This window comes from Haemaphysalis longicornis, unplaced genomic scaffold (assembly GCF_048455015.1).
Source record: "Haemaphysalis longicornis isolate Haplotype H1 unplaced genomic scaffold, Haemaphysalis longicornis Haplotype H1 scaffold_9, whole genome shotgun sequence".
NCBI classification, from domain to species: Eukaryota; Metazoa; Arthropoda; class Arachnida; order Ixodida; family Ixodidae; genus Haemaphysalis; species Haemaphysalis longicornis.
Window position 1 is genome coordinate 138,718,087 of NW_027526460.1, and position 21,563 is coordinate 138,739,649.

At 48.2% G+C, this 21,563-nt stretch overlaps 1 protein-coding gene across 1 annotated transcript in view; it reads left to right on the plus strand.

Annotated features, from left to right (window-relative positions):
- Positions 1–21,563, plus strand: part of LOC144153626 (uncharacterized) — a 76,104-nt gene that overhangs the window by 44,733 nt on the left and 9,808 nt on the right. The window contains exons 8-15 of the mRNA XM_077685275.1: positions 6,290–6,411; positions 6,878–6,974; positions 7,759–7,838; positions 14,994–15,110; positions 15,379–15,418; positions 15,492–15,550; positions 17,430–17,474; positions 20,351–20,503. Coding sequence (XP_077541401.1) covers positions 6,290–6,411; positions 6,878–6,974; positions 7,759–7,838; positions 14,994–15,110; positions 15,379–15,418; positions 15,492–15,550; positions 17,430–17,474; positions 20,351–20,503 — 713 coding nt within the window. The remainder of the gene's footprint in view (positions 1–6,289; positions 6,412–6,877; positions 6,975–7,758; positions 7,839–14,993; positions 15,111–15,378; positions 15,419–15,491; positions 15,551–17,429; positions 17,475–20,350; positions 20,504–21,563) is intronic.

Here is a 21,563-nt window from a genome sequence, read left to right on the forward strand (position 1 = left end):
CCTCACCAGTGAATTATCACTCACGCGCCCAGCCGCGAAAATTAGGTATACAGCAAGTGCTTATGGCCATAAAAATTCAACAAGAAACTAAAAAAAATCAGACACCACCTCCCTCCCAACCGATCATGCAGATCGCGATTGGTGCCATACCCGCAGGTAACTTGAATTCCGAGCCCACAGTGACGCATGAAACTTAACAGCCAACCATAGCTGCCTGCTAGGCTACTCACATGTACTCAAACTCCAAATGGACTTAAAACTCCTATTTACTCAGAACTCAAAATGTACTCAAAACTCAATATGTAATCAAACTCAAAATGTGCTCAAACTCAAAATGTACTCAGAACTCAAAATGGACTCAAACTCAAAATGTACTCAGAACTCAAAATGGACTCAAACTCAAAATGGACTCAAACTCAAAATGTACTCAGAACTCAAAATGAGCTCAAACTCAAATTGTACTCAGAACTCAAAATGGACTCAAACTCAAAGTGTACTCAGAACTCAAAATGAACTCAAACTCAAAATGTACTCAGAACTCAAAATGGACTCAAACTCAAATTGTACTCAGAACTCAAAATGGACTCAAACTCAAAGTGTACTCAGAACTCAAAATGGACTCAAACTCAAAATGTACTCAGAACTCAAAATGGACTCAAACTCAAATTGTACTCAGAACTCAAAATGGACTCAAACTCAAAATGTACTCAGAACTCAAAATGGACTCAAACTCAAATTGTACTCAGAACTCAAAATGGACTCAAACTCAAAATGTACTCAGAACTCAAAATGGACTCAAACTCAAAATGTACTCAGAACTCAAAATGGACTCAAACTCAAAATGTACTCAGAACTCAAAATGGACTCAAACTCAAAATGTACTCAGAACTCAAAATGGACTCAAACTCAATCGGACTCAAACTCAGTCGTGATCACTCGGCTCAAACTCACTCAAGCTCAAACTCACCATGCCACACTAGCCTCGCGCTCACTCAAACTCAAACTCACGCGTGAGTTTGAGTCCAAATGAGTCTGAGTGAGTGGACTCATGAGTGAGTTTGCCGACCTCTGGGTGTGGACCAACCGCGCGGGCTCTGACGCCTGGATAGAAGGAGTGCTGCAGAGAGCGGCGGAGACTGTCCACGGATACGCCAAGGCCTGCGGCCTGAGCTGCGCCCCGCAGAAGTCAGAACTGCTTATCGTCCAACCAGGCAGGCCAAAGAAGCAAGCACCCCCGAACGTAACCGTAACCATCGACGGCACGCAAATCACACCGACTGAACAGACTCGGATCCTGGGCCTGTTACTCAGGGGAGACGGAAAAGCCTCGGCCGCCGTCACCAAGATCAAGCACTCGACTGAACAGATCGCAAGTATGATACGTAGAGTTGCGAACCGCAACCTGGACTGGACTGGAAAGGACTTTATTAAAACAAACCCTGCAGTAGGCAGGAGCCGGGTTACGGCTCCGCCTCGACGTGGCCTGGCGTCGCGTCTTCTTCTGCGACCCTACTCGTCACAAGCCCGTTTTACGGAGCCCGTGCCTTTCGAGCGAACCGCGGTCTGAAAGAAGAAGACGCACTGCGGCTAGTGCAGGCGTTCGTCGTGTCCCGCGTAACCTACTCCGCCCCGTACCTCCGGCTAACGAAGGCGGACAAGGAAGCGCCGGACACGACGATGCGTAGAGCCACCAAGATAGCCATGGGTCTGCCAATGTACTCGTCAACGAAAAGATTGATGGAAATGGGCACCCTCAACACCACGGACGAACTCATCGAAGCACACTTGTCCAACCAGAGAGTTCGTCTGAGCAGGACAGAACACGGAAGAGCCGTCCTACACAATATAGGATGGCAGGTTGAACCACAGACGGAAGAGGCACCACTCCCTCAGAGATGGCGTGACTCCATCACAACAAAACCGTTACCGCGCAACATGACAGTGGAACGGCACGAAGGCAGGCGGACGGCGCGGGCCAAAGCCCTGGCCCGAAAGCTGGAGGAGGACCCCCAGGTCCGGTACGTGGACGCCTCACTCCCAAAACACGGAACAAAGGCCGTGGTGGCCGTAACGGACATCGACGAGCTGAAGACCTGCGCGTCGGTGAAGACTATGGACCCCACCGTGGCAGAAGAGGTAGCCATAGCGCTGGCCCTAGCCATGCCGGAGGTCAGCACGGTGGTTACCGACTCCAAGAAAGCGTACGCAAGCTATCGGAAGGGGATCGTCTCCTCTGCGGCAGCAACTATACTCGAGAAACATCCCACAACACCGGGACGAGTCACCGAGCTCGTGTGGGTCCCGGCTCACTCGCTCGTGGAAGGCAACGTCACCGCCGACCACTATGCCCGAGAACTAGCCATCCGGGCCGAGGAAGAGCAACCACACCCCGTCACGAGTTATAAGGAGATCGTCCGCCTATACAAAGAAAGTAGAACGAGGCTTCCAAAGCCACACAAGCAACTGAGCAGACGGCAGCAGACGATATTGCGCCGCTTACAGGCAGGGTCGCTCGCACACCCGGCGCTTCTGCACAAAATGTACCCTGCAGAACACGACAACACATGTCCATTCTGCCGGGAAGACGGCACTCTCGCGCACATTATTGGGGAGTGCAAAAAACTCAAGACACCCCCCTACACCCTTCCTCCCTCCCCCAATTCCAACCCGCTCGAGCGATGGGAGACCTTACTGTCCAGCTCTGACCTCACCATTCAGCAACAGCTGGTGGCTCGAGGAGAAGAATTACTGGACACATATGGGTCCCGCGAATAGGGAACCACCCCATCTGGTGCCTGCGCGCACCATTCTTTATTTGAAGCTCCGTTAAAGTTGTTCACTCACTCACTCGATTTGAGCCGCGAGTTGCAGTTTCATTTAGGGAATAACCAAGGTGCAACTCACGGCTCAAATCGAATGATGGTCGGGGTGGAAGTTGGCTGTCATTTTAAGTCCCCATACTCCGCACCCTCGCCATCGTCCACGGAGTGGAGATGCTACCATTTTTTTTACCTCTCTCTTTGTTTTTATGGAGCTATGCAACACTTACAGATAGAACGACATTCATGGCTCAAGCCAAGGCCAGTTTGCAGTTTCCCCAGGTTCTCAAGCACATCGGTGAAGGGACGCCCTGGAGGGTATTGGTGGACCCTTTGAACCTTGAAACAGAACCTTGGACCCTTTGATCCAGAAACTTCCTCAAAGGGAGGGGAAGGGCAATTAAGGGGGGACGCGGCTTTCAACTTCGGAAAAATGACCAAAACATCGTTTTTTTGAAACCCAAATATTCGGCTTCTATGTTTCCTATTCTATGCATCTGCAAAGTTTTTAGGCTGAAAAGCGTCGCAAAGTGGCGTAAAAAAATACTTTTGTCAGGCGCGGTGACAAACTATCAGCGCAAAAGGGCGAAAAAACGGCAATTTTCGGTGCGCTCTATCTCCGCAACGGCGCCACCGGGCGCGGCCATTTTGATATGGTTAGATCGGCCGAGCGATCGTCTTTCCGGTTCCGCTCATCTCTTTTATCTTCGTTCATTCACAAACGCACAAACGGCAGAAAAGAAATGACGCACAAACGAAGCTAGAAATAGATGCTGAAGCGCTATTGGTCCTCCGGTCGGGGCACAGAACAACGACCCTCCTGATTGGATGTCACGGGCGCAACGCAAGATGGCGGCCGCCTGAGCTGCGTAGCGAGCGGTTCGAGTTCATTTTCGCCGCTTCGCTCGGCCGAGTTTCTGTTCAATCTGTGGTATTCAACACGGACGTTATCGCGGTGGGAATGCCGGCGATAACGAGCCAGATTACGGGAAGTTGTGTGGCTCGAAAGGAGGAGGTCATCGAACGCTTCGTGGTGCGCGTGACTCCGTCGCCAGACCCCGGAGGGTGACGCGGTGTGCGCGCTTGCGATAGCGGTTCGTGAAGTGAACTTTTAGTCGGGTTTGCGATGTTTACACGCTTAGTTATTGCTGTGTTTTGACTGTGGGCTCGCTAGCCTTGATAAAGAAACGGTCGACGCGTCAAACGCTGCGGCGCGCACGGCATAGCCGACGCGCATTGAAGCAGCACATGACTGGGCAACCGGTTACGATTGAACGCCAGTAGTTGTCATTAATGCCTGCGACGTTAGATTTAATCTTAAAAGCGACCTGACCAGCCATATCAGGTATAATCAAAGTTCGATATGTCGCGGTAAGCGTGCGCTGCAATGCGCGCGAGCCATATCGCCTTTCTTGCGCAACGTTTCCCGTGCACTTGTAATTTTCATGCAAACAGGTTTGAGTAAGTAATATAGGAATAAAATAATGTTCTCTGCATTAAAAATGTACGTTACTGTCGCAGCATTTAACAGTGATTTTTTAGTGAAATTATTGATACCATTGCTTAGGGCATACTGGCTTTGCTGCGAGAAATATTGGATGCCTTGAATGTCAAAAGTAGTAAAAAAATATGCTCTTGCATTGAAGTTGGGAGTTATGCAGAATACTCTACAAAGCTTCAAAGTAGCTCATTTTCATCCTTGTGGTATGCAAACTTTTGGCCATGAACGTACCTGCACGTATGGGTACTAAGTTGCTGTGCCAGGCAAGATGATAAAACATAAAAAAAAGCCAAAAATGTTCAAATTTAAGTAAAAAAAATGCTTAACTTGTTGCCATGGTGACAACACTGCAAAAGGAGGCTGTTCAGTGTGATACAGCCAACCAGCTAACCTACTTTGCATTGAAAGCCCATTGAAACCCATCTCCCCCTTCGTTTGGTCTGCAAAGTGGGGTATGTACTCTTCACAGAGGAGCTGAAAATGATGTTTTCTGGAAAGAGAAAGGCTGTAAAAGGCACTCCAATTTCAAGGAAAGGCATTCCAGAAGCCCCATGTTCAAAAGGACATGAAAGGCTACAACCGTGACGACTTTTGATAAGTGAAACCTATGTTGCAACTTCGGAAGCCGTTTTCTCAAAACAGTTTTTTTTGCCACCTGTGTCGCTTGTACCAGGGATTTCTTTGTGACCGCTGGGTCTATTTTGATTCCGTTTCTTGCATTACATTCCTTGATGAACAGTTCAGGTCGTGACACTTTTGGTTTTCCAGATTTGTTTTTTGTGATTTTTTTATTCAAATAATCGTTCACAGTCGACATGCCTATTGCACATTAACCTCTAAAAAAATGAAAACTAAAAAACATTGCGTTGTAAAAAAAAAATTCTAAAACTGTCACGACCTCGTCCATTCATTTGGGAATGCAAAGCACTTCGAACAAGTTTTCTATCATGTTTTATAAGCCGCTCAAGCTCGGTAAAGCGGAACAGAAAGAAAATTTAATACATAAAAAAGTTTTCAAAATATTAGTTTGAAATTTTTATGGTGTTATCACGGAAGCATTTCCAGTTGCTGTTCCAATTTTCATCAAAATCCACAAAGAAATAAAAAAGTTGATTTTGAAAGCCACGTCCCCCCTTAAGGTAGTTCCAGAAAATAGTTCAGAAAATATAGCTTTATCAAAGAACTTGTATATATCTAGGGATACCCAAACAAAAATAGAATTTTATTAGCGTTCTTATTACCCTCCCATTTCCCTCGTTTCCCTCACCATTGAGACTGAGTCCTGTGTTTATAAGAAATTAGGAAAACAGTAGAATTAGAGCAGCTGACATTTTGGGGGCGCGGTGGGCTTCTCGTTTGCAATGGGCTGGGATGCTGATTGCTGATCAATTCATAGGGGCAAGGTGGGACATAATGGTTGCAAGTGGATTGCTTGCAAGTACATCGATATAAGTATATCGTGCCACCTGTCGTGCTGGTACGATACACGGTGACCGCTGCAGTGTGGGAAGTGGGGTGCCATTGGATCAAGGTGACTTCAGATGCAGTTCCGGCAAATGGTGCTGCAAGTTAAAGGCCGTCTGTTTCCTTTCTTGGAGGCAGGCAGTTGCGAAGCCTGTCAAAGTCAGCTTGTAATAAGCGCAGCTTATCTCGCGGCCATCCACTTGATTGTAAATTAGAGAAACAGCCGTCTGTCACAAACTTGCGGATTTGGCCGGAAATAAAAACTTAACTTGAGCGGAGCCGGTGAGAGAGGATTGCTGTAACGTTTGCTCAAATCTGTGCTGCCTTGGAAGTGGGAGTAGCTACAGACATTGTAGGGTATGCTGTCATCGCAGAAGGGGGTGGTTTTAACCAGGGCATCTGTGCAGAGGGGAGGGGGGTTCATTGCGAGCGGGGTGTTTTTAACCAGTGCACCGAGGCAGACGGGAGGGCTGTGGTCATTGCTGTGGTCCTCCCACCAATGCAGCTGAGAAGACGCAGAAGAGGGAGCACTGGGAGAACAGGAAGAAAAGGAGTCGCGAAGGGGAGAAGGGATCCGGCGATGACGAGAAAGAGGAAGCTGGCAAGGAAGACGCCTCCAAGGAAAAGGTGAAGAAGGCACTGTGCACGCACACAAAGGAAGTGCTGGGGGTGTCTGTGGGTGCAGACCTTGTACACGGTGAGTACCTCGTAGCGAGTGAGTGCCCACCGCGCGCGGCTAGAGCGCTGCGGCTCTGAACATGCGACGCTTTTTTTTTTTTTCTAGGTTGCACCTGGGCAGGAGAACTGTGCGCAGAGGAAAGAAGGGCGCAGTGTCTCCTCCCCCTCCTCCCCCTCCTTCCATGCCTGGGGCATGGCTCTGCGATGCTTGCATGCCGGGCAATGGCAAAGAGCTCTGTGCAGCATGGCTGCTCATGTCTTCTCCCCTGCCCAGTGGCAAGGAGAGAGAGACATGCTTAGAGAAGTGTTCCCCTCCGGGCTCACTCGAGGGGCCTTTTTTTGTTCATTCAAGCGTGCATACCGCAGTGGCCACTGAGGGAAAGGGTTCTTGAGCGCTCTGCTTGTCTGGTTGCAGGCTCGAGACAAGTACAAGTTCAACCTGCTCGATGACCTGAGTGAAATGCCGAGCTTACGCAACGAGATCACCTTCGCCAACTTCGAGAGGAAGAAAAGTGAGCTCTCTCTCTCTCTCTCCCTCTCTCTCTCTCTCTCTCTCTCTCTCTCTCTGGTTAGACTTTAAATTCCCAGTCTTGTCAGTGGGGGGCGTGGTGTAGGCCGCATGCTTCTACACAGTGCAGGACAGCTGTAGATGCTGCAGTGTTCACTGGTGGCAAGCAGGTGACTCTGGCAATGCTGCTAGGGTACCCGTGTTGGTTTGACAGTGCCCTGTGTAGTTATGCGGTTGGCAGCACCGAGGGAGTGACTGTGTTCTCCAGGGTCGTGACTGCTTGGTTAATTTGTGTGAGAGAGCAATAGCAGCAAACCAGGGGCGCCCACAGTTAGCTTTCAGGTGGAGGGAGTGAGGGGGACGGGCAATGGCAGTTCTATACTCCGCTGTCCGCTCTCTAGGGGGTGCGCAGTGAAGACAGCTTGAATCCTGCATCAATATTCTGACACAGCGAATACAATCGGCTTGGTAGTTTTGCCAGTAGTTCTACTAATAGCCAATAATTGTAACACTGTCAATCGGGAACCGTCGACAGCGCTGTTACAGTAATGGGGGCAAAATATTGATTGTTCTGCATCACTGATATGGATCTTTATGAGGAAAAGCTAAAGAGCATCGGAAAAATAACATGCGACTTTGGTGTTCATTTTGCGTGTGCACTGAGGGAGTTGGGCCTGCTCTCGCATCTTGGCACTTCTGTTGGCCACAAAACGTAGCGTCAGCTGACCTGACTTGTGCACTTGTGCCAAGAGCTGATGTGGGATGCTGCCCTCCTTGTTTGCCCGCAGCCAAGAAGAACGTCAAGCCGGCAGCATTCATGTGTGACATCTGCAACGTCTTCTGCAAGTCAGCCTACGAGCTAAACGAGGTGAGCAGCCGAGCCCCTGACTTCCCTCCAGAGGAAACGCATTGACTTAGTCCGCAATGAACGGCCTCGTAACGTGCTGGGGCGAATGTGCTGGGAAGGAATTTTACTGGAATTTGGGGCTGAAATTTTCGACCGGGCAGCCACTGTCAGGGAACTTCAGGACACTGTCCAATCACCAGTGGGAAGAAAATAGAATAAAAAATATTGCCAGAGAAGCTCGATATTACAAAAAAGATTCTTCATTGTAGGGTTTTGACGCGCCGACACAACACAGGTGATGAGCCGCGCCGTGGTGGGGTGCTCCGGATCAATTTTGACCACCTGGGGATCTTTACGCCGAATTCTTGTGCACACGGGCGTTCTTGCTTTTCACTTCCATCCGAAAAGTGGCTGCTGTGGTCGGGCATCAAACCCGCATCGACACACGCACGCACAAAAAGAATCTCAAGGATGAAACTTTGCTTTTGTTTTTTTTTTGAACCAGAGCTAGCCAGGTTGTACAAGAACAGAGGTCTTTGGAGGAAAGTCCACCCAGAGTAATGCAACTTGTGTGGTCTGGAGAAGGGGAGCTAAAAAAATTTGACAAATGTTGGAACAGGGTAGCATTCGCCCTATCCACCTGAGAGAAACGTCTGCCTTCCGGAAGCCCCGAAATAGGAAGCCCTATCCACCTGAGAGAAACGTCTGCCTTCCGGAAGCACCGAAATAGGAAGATAACACACAGAGAGTAAACTACAAAGCAAGCAGTGTAGGCGACCGAAGCGGAGGCCGAAATTCAACAAGAGGGGGGGCATGCTTTAATGTGCTGAAGTGGTCAGCCTTGCACGCTGCCTGACTTGCTGCACGAGGAAAAAAAGCACAGGGCAGGATACACCACACAACAGCTAGTGCCTGATGTGAACAAAACTCAGTTCTGTGGAACCTGCCACTAATGGGAGTATTGAAATGACAAGAGTAATTTGTGGTATAGACAAGACACACAAGAAAGGAACACGGGACAAGTGGTCGTCCGGTGTTTCCCTTTTGTGTATCTTGTCTTTTGCGCTGTTGTTATACCATGAACCCGTACCAACTTGCCCATCTAGCTAGCACTTTACGACGAGAGTAGTACTCAGTGTAAATGTGTTTGAGGCCATGGCGAGGTGCCCCATTGGCATCATGCCGATATAAAGGGACCACCGGAGTCTGTTACCGTATTTTCGCACGTCTAACCTGCACCAAAAGTCAGAAAATTTCAGTGGCAAGGGATGGGTGCCGATAATACGCGGGGTTTTTCCTTTAGTGCATCTTCAGAGCAATGCGCATTGTGCCATGAAGCTCCTACACAGCAACACTGACTAAGCCTTTCATGGCAGCGATTGTGCCAAACATACAAGGACAAGGTAGAAAAAACGACGACGAGCACACTAATTTTATTAGTGAATTCCGACTTTCACCTTGCAGTCGGTGTATTCTACTTGCTAAATTTATGCTTTTTTGGTCTACATGGTATGTGATGTGCTTGCTGCTTGAGCAGTAGCTTTGGTGCAGCCTTTGAAGAGCTTAAAAATGACAAAAAAATTCGTTTTCTGAAAAATGACATTTTCGGCATCCACGGCCATTTTCTATCAGTCTGCAAGTTTTCTCATCGAAAGGCACCATATTTTATTCTAAATAGCATTTTAAAGTGCACTCTACTGCTCAGTTCGCGCAGAAATCGATGGTAAATGACACTTTCCTTGCAACGCAAAGATGGCGTTTTGCCGACGGATATTTCGGCACCCGGGCTGGTACGACTAAATTTTTTTTGCTTCCGATACCTAAATGTCTGGAGAATACAATGTGGGAAACAAATTTTCAAGTGGAGGCTTTGGAAAATTATTATTGTTTCCATTGACACCACCTCTGAGCCATTTCTGGCAGAGCACGAGAGTTCAGCGTGTTGTAAAACGACTGAAAATAGCTAAATCAAAAAAGTTCTTCAGTGTTGTGTGCTTTAGTCATTTGTCTGCCTAGTGGCGCGGTAATCACCATTCTGTTAGGAGTGGTTATTTTGTAATGGCGACCCATAATGAATGCAATTAATCATTAATTATCTCAAGAAATAATCAACTTGCAAAAAATCTAATTGCAGATTTGAAATCAGCACAAAAAACTCCGTAGTGCTGTGTAGCTTCATTAAAATTGGTCAGTATACAGGGTGTCTACCAACCTGGAAAACAGGGAAAACCTGGAATTCTCAGGGATTTTGAGCAGTCTGGAAAAACTCAGGGAAAACTCATGGAATTTGTCCTTCTATCAGGGAAAATTAGCTGTACTTTATAAAGGAAGCGAAATTCACTGTAATGCTGGCTCAAGTAACAGCACGGCAAAAGTGGACAGCCCTCCAGAGCCGTCGCTGATGGCGCCGTCTGGAGTCTTTAGTTCCAGTGAGAACTAGCTTCATACAGCTTGCGAGTCACTCCCCCCCCCCCTCTTCCCCCCTCCTGACCCCCTGTACGCTCCCCTTGTGTTCCGGCATATTTCCCAGACTCCTGAAAGGTGGAAGAAAATGTTGCACGCCGCGATAGCTTGTGGGGGCAGCATAACGGAGTCTACAGGGGCAGTAGTAGTTTTCAATCCTATGCTGGAACACCCGACACCATCTACTGTGGTTTCTAGTTAGTTGACGCACGTTGCAAATCTTTGAGATGTGAATCTGGCGTAATAATAAAAACTTATTTCTCTTAATTTCCCACTTTTAAAGATCGCAGCTGTGTTCTAAATACTTCTTAAGTATCAAATATAGACATTGTACCCTGTTTTAAGAGCTACCTTTAACTGCAAGCCAGCACTATATTCCACTGCATAGAAAGACAGCATGTTTCGGCTTCGTAGCTTTCGCTACGTGCCAAAAGAACTTTACGCGGAGTCACAATAGTGGGGTGTAGTTGAGGTGTTTCTGATTTCCAATGTGAATCCCAAATACTCTTCCCGCTTATCCTGCGCAGCGCTTTGATGCTAGAAGTATGGTGGCATTTAAGGGCACCTAACGTGACTGTGTTTAAGGTGCAGGTGTGCCTCATCCAAACCAAAAAAAAACTCTTTGAAGCAGTGAAATACAGCACTGAGGCATTGAGTGCGAGCTGAGAACATGGCAGCATGTTGTTACCATTCTTTTCGATATTTCATTCACTGTGAATTTTACTACCACTCTGTTATGTTTTCTTTTTGAATGAGATAAAAGTTACTGGTTCGCAATGCAACTTTATTATGTTATATTTTATTTTATAAGGCACTTTTTGGAGGGTGACAGCAACCGGTGAAGGGGTGTCAGCCCGTGTTAACGTAAAATAAAGTTCTGTGTCACTCAGGGAATTTATCAAAAAGACTCAGGGAATTTCAAAATGTCAACTTGGTAGACACCCTGGTATACAAAAAAAGAAAATAGCTCTAAGACCAGTCTGCCCCCTTAAAAGGCCAGCTGCACTCAAATTTTCGACATTAAAATAATGCCACATAATAGTACACATAAAAAGGGTGCGAAATGCAAAATACTGCGCTTCAAACATCAACGCGCGCAGCGCAAATGGCTCGCGTCGTTGGTGTTTTCAGAACCGAAACATTATAGAAAAGGTGGCCATTACCGCCGGCCAGACGTGACGTACGTGATGGAACAGCAGCTGCCGCGCCAGAACCGGCGGCCGCTCTGAGCCCCCTTCGAATGTGCGTGGTAGTGTCACGTTTCACAATGTTATTTCCACAGAAGAACTTTCAATAACGTTTGCCCGGGATAATGGAGTTATGTGCAATTCCGGCACCGCGTTGCTATCAGTCGAGATGAAGTAGACTGTCCGACAGTAAAATTTTTTTTCCATCAGAATAACTGCCGGAATAGCAAATTGCGAGTAAGAAAGCAGGCCCTGATTTATAAAGCTACTAGCTCGTACGACATCGAAAAGCATCTTTCATTAGCGGGCGCCTCGGCTTTCAGCTCTCTTTGGAGGAAACGAACCGCATAGGGTGGAGATAAATCACTATTTCTACTATACATTATGTAAAAACAGCTTAGTGAATATCGGACCAGTATTTTTCGCCTTGCTGCACATCGAGAATCGAATCATAAAAGTGGTCGAAACTATAAGCCAGCTTTCACATGTAAATGATGCACTAAAACTTGGGAAAAGTATCCTATCTACCGCTGTTTTCTACTTTCGCCAGAGAATAAACTACATCTAACGCTCTACCAAAGTGAATAGTACTTCACTTGGGGATTGAGCAAAAATCTAATACATTGTTTAGGAGAGGGGCAGTTTCGTTAGCTTTCGCACTTCGCGAAGACGACGGCCGATATTTGTGCGGATGTATTTGTTACTACGAGAAAGGCTAATTTGGTTCACTTAGCGAGTGAGGCAGAAGTCGCACAAATGTTTATGCCCACGTTTACAACTCTGGTTAGGTTGTCAAACTTTTGGAAAGGTCAAAAGGATGGACGTGGTGTTGGGCACGCCCAATATGGCAAATATTGGTGGCGGAAGTGCAAGTGATCAAGAATTTATATCTTTTTTTTTTCTGTGGTAGATGCGATAGGAATGATAAATGTATGGCAAGTGCGCGTTTCCCGCTATTTTTTTCTTTGAGTAAAAATCTTATTTTCAAGTAAAAAAAGTTTTGCTAACGGCAAAAAGTTCGCAAGCGCGTGAATAGTTTGTAGGCCTCTAATCACTTTTATTGCATTGAAAAAAATGGCGGATATTGCTACCTACCTTATTTACACGATTGTAGGCCGACCCTTTTTTTCAAATTTGACAATTCAATGTTAGGGGGTCGACTTCGAATCGAAATCGAACCGTCTACCGTTAGTAACGGCAAGAGAAACGAGAAATCGGGGGTGCTACGAGGTGGGGACAGCTTTGCACCCTCGTTCCCATAATTATGGTCTAAACTATGAACCGCATGGGGCGTCTTCTGCTCGCGAAAACACACCCCGCACGACACAGCCGCGCTGACGCTGCTGCGAATACCACCCGCGTGCTGCGCGCTACGCGATTGGGGACGGCAACATGGCGGCGTCACCAGCCGCGAAGAGGTGCACGTAGCTAACCGCTCTTTAAGATATCACTGAAGGCACAATAGAAGACGGTTGTCCAGGAAAGGAGCTTATAATGTGTTTGAAAACGACACTATAAAGCATCATTTGCGGCGCTAGGGAAAGCGCCAATCAAATATCCGCCACCGTGGTGCCTAAACATCTCCGGTGGCGCCAGCCGGCTGTCCCGAGCGCTTTCAAAGTGTCGCAAGTCGTCAGGCTTCTCCCACTGCTGCATTTGTCACGCTTCATACCAAGGTAGAACTAGTAGAACTTAGAAGCAGAACCTGCCGCATGCGCGGAATCGTCGACACGGGCGTGCAAAAATCACCCGCGCAACACCGACTCGCACGAATCGCGTGCAAAATCGCGTTAAGAAGCGTTTTATTCGTCTCTAAAGTATTAGCGAATCCATTGATTCAATGCACGGCGCTAACGTAGCAACAAATATAGTACATTGTTCAGTACACTTCCGAACGCGATGGTGGGAGGTTCGCTCAAAAGTAAATCGCGCGCGGCCGCTTTCGTCAGCCGCCATGTTGTTTGTTTTGGTATCGCCTGGTATCGCGCGGCAGTGGCTGCTGCCGGTTGCTTCGATGGTTGTCATGTCGCAGCGAATGTGTTCTTCCCACTCAACCCACAGCGCATGGTTATTCCGGGTGCTTATACAAAAGCTTTTCTTTTTTAACATCTACCGCGCATGCCGCGAGCGCACGGCTCCTGTGGGAGCATGAGCCGCCGTGTGGGACGAACGAGCTCTTTGTGATACGATTTTAAGTGCGAATGCGCTTTATAAGCGACCCTGAATTCCGGTGACCGCCGTCCGTCCACATAGCAACAGCTGCGGGTGCGCGCGCTCCTCGTCTTCCTTGGCAACGGGGGGAGATGGGCGCGCGCTGCCTGGCCGCTGACATGGCACATACCCACGTGGGGGATTGGCCAGGAATCTCCTCGTCTTCCTTGGCAACGGGGGGAGATGGGCGCGCGCTGCCTGGCCGCTGACATGGCACATACCCACGTGGGGGATTGGCCAGGAATCTCCTCATCTTCCTTGGCAACGGGGGGAGATGGGCGCGCGCTGCCTGGCCGCTGACATGGCACATACCCACGTGGGGAATTGGCCAGGAATCGGGCGTGAGAAGGGCTAATGCACCCGCTTAAAGGAGTACTGACACGAAATATCAAAGCTGAGATCCGCTCTAGCAATCAAGTACAACGACAACACAAATAGGTGTCTGTGCATGGCACATACCCACGGGGGGGATTGGCCAGGAATCGGGCGTGAGAAGGGCTAATGCACTCGCTTAAAGGAGTACTGACACGAAATTTCAAAGCTGAGATCCGCTCTAGCAATCAAGTGCAACGACAACACAAATAGGTGTCTGTGAATAAATGCATCTTTCTTTCTTTGTAGTTCTGTGTGTGTGTGTGTGTGTGATCTATCTTTCGCGAACATTACCGAACCGCGCAAATTCAACTCCTGCATTCGCACTTTCACATTCTTCCCCTCGGGGAAATGCGGGAAAATTTTTCTAGGCAGCGTTCGCTTTTTTTTTTTTTTTTGAGAGGTGCAATTTTTGGGGGTCGACCTACATTCGAGTTGGCTTACAATCGTGTAAATACAGTATGCGGTTAGTTTTAAACATGCAATGACGACGGCGGTACAGTGTGCTGGCGTAGCAGAGAAACCCCGGGCGAACGCATCCCTGTGCCCGGCGAAGCGCTGTGCAAGTCGCCAGAGAAGCGCGAGCTCCACGGGACAGGTTCCCCAACCTCCGTCACAGGCCGCTCGGAACTTGTTTCGGCGACTCTCCGCCAGGTGCAAACGTCGTCTGCTCGGAGCTACTTTGGACAACGATAGCTAGCGTGCTCTGTAATTACGAAGCTCAGGATTTTGCCATGGTGAATTTAAGGGCTTAGTCTACTGATTTAGATCAAATTTGGACAAGGAAAAATTTGAGTGCAGTGGGCCTTTAAACATCCGAAATTTGAAAAAATATTTGAAACTGGCCGTTTTTCTTGGCGGTATTGGTAAGCAAGCCTGTAGTGGGCGTACCAGCTCTGTTGGTGTATGTGGGGTGGAAAGGTGAATGTGTTGTTTCTTGCAGCACTTGACCAGTGAGGAACACAGCGTGCAAGTGCGAAAGCTCCTCTCTGGCGACCAGCCGGCCAGCAACGACACTGAGGCAGGCAGCAGCGGTGGTGGCAACGACGACGACAAGTCCGTAAGTGCCTGCGAGTTGCCCGGTGTGCCATTGAAAATGCGAAGTTGTTACCGACTGACGTCAATTGGGCTGCGCAAGCATGGCGCCGCAGTTCCTGAAAGGTGACATGTTCTCACACTCACATCTAAGGGATGGTGTTGGTGGGATATTCCGTCTGTTGTAAGGCGTGGTTCTCTCTCTGAACGGGGAGTGTTCCGAGTCGCCATGATAAGAGTGCCCATTTGTGTTGTGTTGAGCAGTTCTTCCTGTGCGTGTTCCTTGCCTTCAGGGGGAGGCCAAGGAGTCCTCAAAAGAAAAGGCGCCTGCACGTAAGTGTGTTGTTGCTGCTGCCTCGAGGCGGACTCCCCTCCCCTGACGCCCCTGATTGATCCCCTTGTGCAGCGGACGTCTACTGCGAAGTGTGCCAGCTGATGCTGCCGTCGCTGGGAGCCAAGCGGGAGGTGAGGGCCCGTCTCCAATGGCATTTGTGAAACATATCGGGGTGATGCTGCGGGGCCAGAGGTGTAACTTTGCATGGGAAGGACTGGGTGGGCGATTCTTCTCTTAGGGGGTGACACTGGTCTTAAAACAACTTTCTTTTAATTTTTGAGTAGCTTTGTGAAACCTGTCAGTCTTGCTGCCTTTTTCCCACTGATGTCAAACATGCCATTATTTCTTCAGCTGATAAATTAGTTCCCAAAGTAATTAGAGATAATTAGTTACTTCTGGAGGAACAATAGAAAAAAGTGTTGGTCATAAAACTGTAATCTTCACATTTTCCAATACTTCTATGAACCCGGGTGAATGCAATAATCAAAGCGGTTTTTTGATGCATCGCTTCGAACTAATTTCACAGCTCATTAAACTTGAGTGTTTGAAATGGGCACTCAAAATGGTCCCTTGCCACTGGTCCTGCCAAAGTTTAATGAGCTGCAAAGCTAGTCCCAAGTGATGCATCAAAAAACTGCTTCGGTTATTGCATTGGCCTGGGTTCACAAAACAATTGGAAAATGTAAAGATTACAGTTTTATGACCAACACTTTTTTCTATTGTTCCTCCAGAAATGACTAATTATCTCTAATTATCTTGGGAATCAGTGGGAAAAAGGCAGCAAGACTGACACGTTTCACAAAATTTACTTGGAAATTAAAATGTTCCCCCCCTTAATTACATTGTTGTCCAAGTGGATGACTCGCAATGGGTGTGTTTGCACCCGCAAAACCACTCTTTCCATTGCTAACTTGCGCGCTGTTCCTTACTCGGGAGTGTAATGTAAGGAGTGGATGACCAGCCCTCTCGGAGGCTTATTGACTGTTGCTCTGCATCTCGCTCGTCTGTCTAGTGCTGCACAACAAGTGGGGACGTGTCACCCATCAGGATGGGGAATAGTGCGTCTTTGGACTCCACTGTCCACTTGTCCGTTAGTACAAGCAGGACTGTGTACAGCGCTCTGGACTGTGCTCGTACTATTGTCAAGGTGACCCTCACAAGGAACTCATCAATGTCCTGCTCGGGACAGGTGGAGTGAGGGTTGCGTTAATGATGTCTGTCTGTCGTGAAGCAAGCTTTTAATGCACAAGCGCTGTATGGCCTGTTCTGTGAAAATGCATTGCCAGTATGGCTACAATATGGTACCAAAAGCCCCATTGGCTTCAAGCGTGTCTGTGTGCCTTCCTAACGTCTGCATTGGCTCTGATGTGTCATGCTGACCACAAATGCAGTTTGCAGTGGCTGCGAATGCAAGTATGTGCCGACTTGACGTCCCTATTGGCTATGTGGCAGCCTGGCTTGTTAAGCCCAATGTTATGCTCTGAGGTGTCATGCTGTCGACTGGAACTTGCAGCTTGACGTTCAATGAGTGTGACACTGCTTGGCACATCGCTAGGCTAAACTTTACTGTTACCTAACTTCAATGCTGAATATGGGCCTAACAACATTCTCGCATATGCACTGCGGTGGCTTACCATGGTGGTTTGTTGCAACTATCAAAAGCTGCCTGCGGAAACAAGGCTGCCACAATAGCATTGTCCTCTGTGGTATGCGTGAAGCCCCTGCGAATTTCAAGGGTGCCTTTTGAGTCTCTCTAGCTTTACTTAGGACAGTGATGTTGGACTTGAATGTGTCTGACAGCAGTGTTGCATCCTGGAACTTTATTGACCTTAGCTGAAAAAATTCTTAGGTCTGTGCAATTCAGGGGACCCATGCTGATGTGGCCAATTGCCATTTGGTGAAGTGTGTAGGCTGTGTTGAACTACGCCAACATGGCTCTGGCATTGGCAAACTTTTGCCCTTGTTTTTCTTACGTGCTTTAATATGTGTGCTTTTTCTTTTTTCTTTCAGCATGAGAAGAGCAAGAAACACAAGTTCCTTCAAGAGCTTAGAAAGGTATGGAGCCCTGCACACCAGTCACTTAACCTCCTTGCATGTTCGCTTGAAGGGACACTGACAAAAAAGTGGAAAAGTAACAAGAAAAAATGACTAAAATGGCAAAAGTAACACAAAATTTTGACCACGTAAATGGGACTGGCTGATCGATTGCAGTACAAGTGGGGGAGAAAAGTAACTTTGTTAATGCTGTATTCGGGTGGTCGTTCTGATCCTCTGGCCCAGAACACTCGGATACGGAGACTACTCTCAATCTGAATGAGAGGCGTTGCTCCCCAGCCGAATACTTGACCTGATTTCAGAGCAGCCAGGGAGCAGCAGGTAACTATGGTGCTGTAGTGTGGCCAGTACTGTTTCTGTGGCAGTGGGAGCGGCCTACTACCGTGTTTACTCGGTTGTAACGTGAGCATGAAAGTAATGCGACAAGCCTACTACCATGTTTCCATGTTTACTCGATTGTAGCGTGAGCATGAAAGTAATGCGACTAGTGATGTAGTCGCGTCAAGCAAAAGAAAAAAAAAGATGGAGGAGAATCGCCTAAGTACTCGCGCGAGGCCAGCGGAAGCATGGAAAAGCGCACTTATTTTTCAAACACTGTGACTAGATGTCCACCTGTGACACTCTGAACTTCGTTCATGGGATGCCCGGCTATCGACCAACATCGCTTGCTTTGAGCTATTAGAGCTCAACACTTACCGCCATGAGGTGGTTGCGTTGTTCTGTGACGAATTCGGCAACATGTTTGTCCAATTTGATGTGGCGGCTGTGCTGAGGTCCTTGAAAATCCTTCCGGTTGGATTCGCACGGGAAAAAGTGATCCCACTGGAACCGCCATCTATGAATGTTCAATTCATTTATTTCGAGCTTTTGGGCAGCAACTGAATGTACCTTTTTCCAATTGCGATCTGTGCATACGCGAGCTCCCGGACTGCCATTCTGGGCAGTCGCCTTGGGCAATATAAACAAAAGAACGCACCCTCAGCTAGCTGTTCAGAGAGCAGCTATGCTTTCAAGCGCTGCAAGTTTTTATTCCCTCTTCTTCAACAGCTCGTGACAAGTTCGTATGTGCACACCAAAAAAAGCTTACGAAAGAAAGGGGGAAAAGGTTTGTGGCTTAGTTTGAAAGGAATGGGTGCTGGGTGGGTGCATAAGCAACTGAAGGACGAGAATGGTTTGTGCATGAATTTTCCGACTGAGAGACTTTTAGGGGGGCGGGCCTGACTGCCATTTTTTGGTTTGCCGTGGGAGCTGCTAGGACGACCAGTACCGGAAAAAGGTCTGTTGCCAGTTTCTTCAGCCATCATAATAGCGCTTCTCTTGAAATGGGTATTGCATTGAAATGGGTATTGCACTGAGTGCGACATGTTTCCTTCTCAAGGGGAACCGAATAAGAGTTGAAACACTTGAGGGCAATGAAAACCACCGATGCCTCCACAAGTTACGACACAAGACCAAAGACAAAGTGCTGTGCATGCTGTCAGCACCGTCACAATCACTGCAGAAAAAGAAAAGAAAAAAAAACGAGGAGAGCCAATGTTAGCTTGTAGTGGATCCAAATGGTTCTGGCACATGTTGCCCACATAGATCACAAAATAACCAAAACTGTTGCCGTCGATCACAATCAGGTGCTTCGTTACACTTTTAGGCAACTCAAATTTCGTCAGTATTTGATTGTAACACGAGGATTGATTTCAGGTAGCAAAAATCAGGGGGGGGGGAATACTTGCATTAGAATCGAGTAATACGGTAGTTGCACCTGTAACGTGAAGCGTACCCATGGAGCCATTTTCGAACAGGCATACACGCGTTGCAAGCAGCCGGCTAGGCTGCCTGGAGTGTTTATGCTTACCGCCAAGGCAGATTCGTAGGCCGCTTTCGTAAGGGGCCCGAATAGCGATTTGTACCACCATTGTCAGCCACATTATTGGCTCCTTTCTCGCATGTGTCACTTTGCTTGCGGCTTGAAGTTTATCTTGAAAAGCGGTAACAAGCAGTGCTGGAGCTACCTGCGCAGCTTCAGAACTGGCGCCATGTTGCCATAGGTGGCATCAGTGGCCACTTCGGTGCGTCCATCGTGCACTCGGTGCATTTTTGCATGAACAGCAAGAGCAACACACTCCAACTCCAACACTCCAACAACAAACGGCAGGCTAGGCCTCAGTGCAGTGGTAGCGAAGTTGCAGGAATCGTCAAACTCGTTAGTCCACGGGTCACCCATGTGGCATCTGGTGACTGGTGAATGTTCGCCTTTAGGTCTTGCTGGTGCTCCCACTTCAGTCAGAGCAGTTGGAGACGTTTGGAGTTGGAGGTTGCTGCTCTGAGATGACCAACCAAACATACTTTGAGCGCTTGATTTCATACGCGAATGCACATCCAGTTTTCAGAGCGCTCTTAAGCGACCACCTGCATACAGCATAAGACTGGGCCCTCGGCTAGTCTGGGGCTCCATATACGGAGCCCTAGAGTAGGGGCAGCTGCCCTAGTCTTGGGTCCCGAGTATGGAGCCGAGGGCCCGGTCTGCCCATTCATTCAGCTTTCGCTGGCCTTCAGTGCTTGAGTCGGCCAGCCACTCCTCCCACTTGGCGAAGGTGGCGTCAGGTATGGGCGGGAGAATGGAATTCTGGGCGCAAGTCCAAGCTTCCTTGCCATCCGCTGCACGTTGGGGTAAGCAGCAAGGAGAAAACGTTCCAGTTTTCTGCTGCTCCCCAGTGGCCGTTTCCCATCGTTTTATTTATTTCCTCTCGGTTTGATTATTTCTGCCGTAACGGGATGGGAAGTCAAAGTGGGGAGAGATGTACGAGGCATGCCGGGCTCAGTGCAGCCGGTTGAGCTGGGAAAGTGGGTAGAGGTTGCACACGACTGCCTTTCACCCACAGGGCGTCAAGACAGAGCCCCCACCGCCACCCCCGGCCAAGGTCAAAGAAGAGCCACACCCGGCCAAGGCCAAAGAAGAGCCGCCCCCGGCGGCCCCTGCCAAAGTGCAGCACTGCAGCTTGTGCCGCGAAGACGTTGAGACAGACATGAAGGAGGTGGGTGCTGATGATTGGCTGCTGCTGCTGCTGCTCTGCTCGCACGTCTGGCTCGGTCTCTGTTGTGGAGAGAGGGGCTGGAACCTAAGTCGGCAGTGGAATGGGTACGGCTGCGGACATTGAGTTGCACACTAATCTATACTAGAGGGAAATGTGTCGCTCAAGAGCAACGCCGCTGTTGGGGCCACCATACTACAGTGTACTGGAAGAGAGAGGTGTGTCGTTCGGGGCCGATTAGCGGGGTCCCTTTTGCGATGAAAATTTCTGCTGAAAAACTCCTGTTGTAAGCAGCGCCCCTGGTGGCCGCTGCTTGCCAGTTGGTTTTAGAAGCTTTCTTTGTTAAATTAATCCTTATCTATCGCCCTTAATAGTTTTGTTTCTTTATTTTATGATATAGAGTATTATAAAACCAATCAAATAATTGTTTAGTTTGATTTAAAAACTTATGGGTGGCGCTGGCTGCAACAGTTCTCTGGGGAACGCCTGCGCTCCATACAATTTTTTCATCTCAAAAGGGACCCCTGCTTTTTATTAGTTTTTCTTCCGCATGACACACCTTACCCTTTTCTAGTACACTGTAACCATACGTTCCGTCCTCACTTGGCCTGGCTTGCAACGTAACTCATTTTCGCTCCTCACACCAAAATCAACAAGAAAAGGTAACATTTCTCTTTTGTTCCTGCGTGCGTTGCATATAGTATTTTAAAAATCCCTCAAGATTAAACCTTACAAGAGCCTCCACTTTTCTATTGATAAAACAACTTTGAGTAATCCTTTGACAACACAATTGCGGTTTTTCCAGTGGCAGACAACTTTTGAGCTTGTGCACTGGCCATGCCGAGTAACGATGGAACACTTCTTGGCACTGCGGGACAGCGCGCGGAATAGTGTGCGGCTCCCATAGACACTAGCGGCGGAATTTCCTCTGTATATTAATCAGTGTGGAATTTTGTGTCTGTAGAAGATAGTGAAGCGAAAGTGAATGCTATGCGGTGACACCCCACCAGGGTACGAGCACCCATGAATTTGTTGACCATTTCATTGTCGGATTGGTGTACAT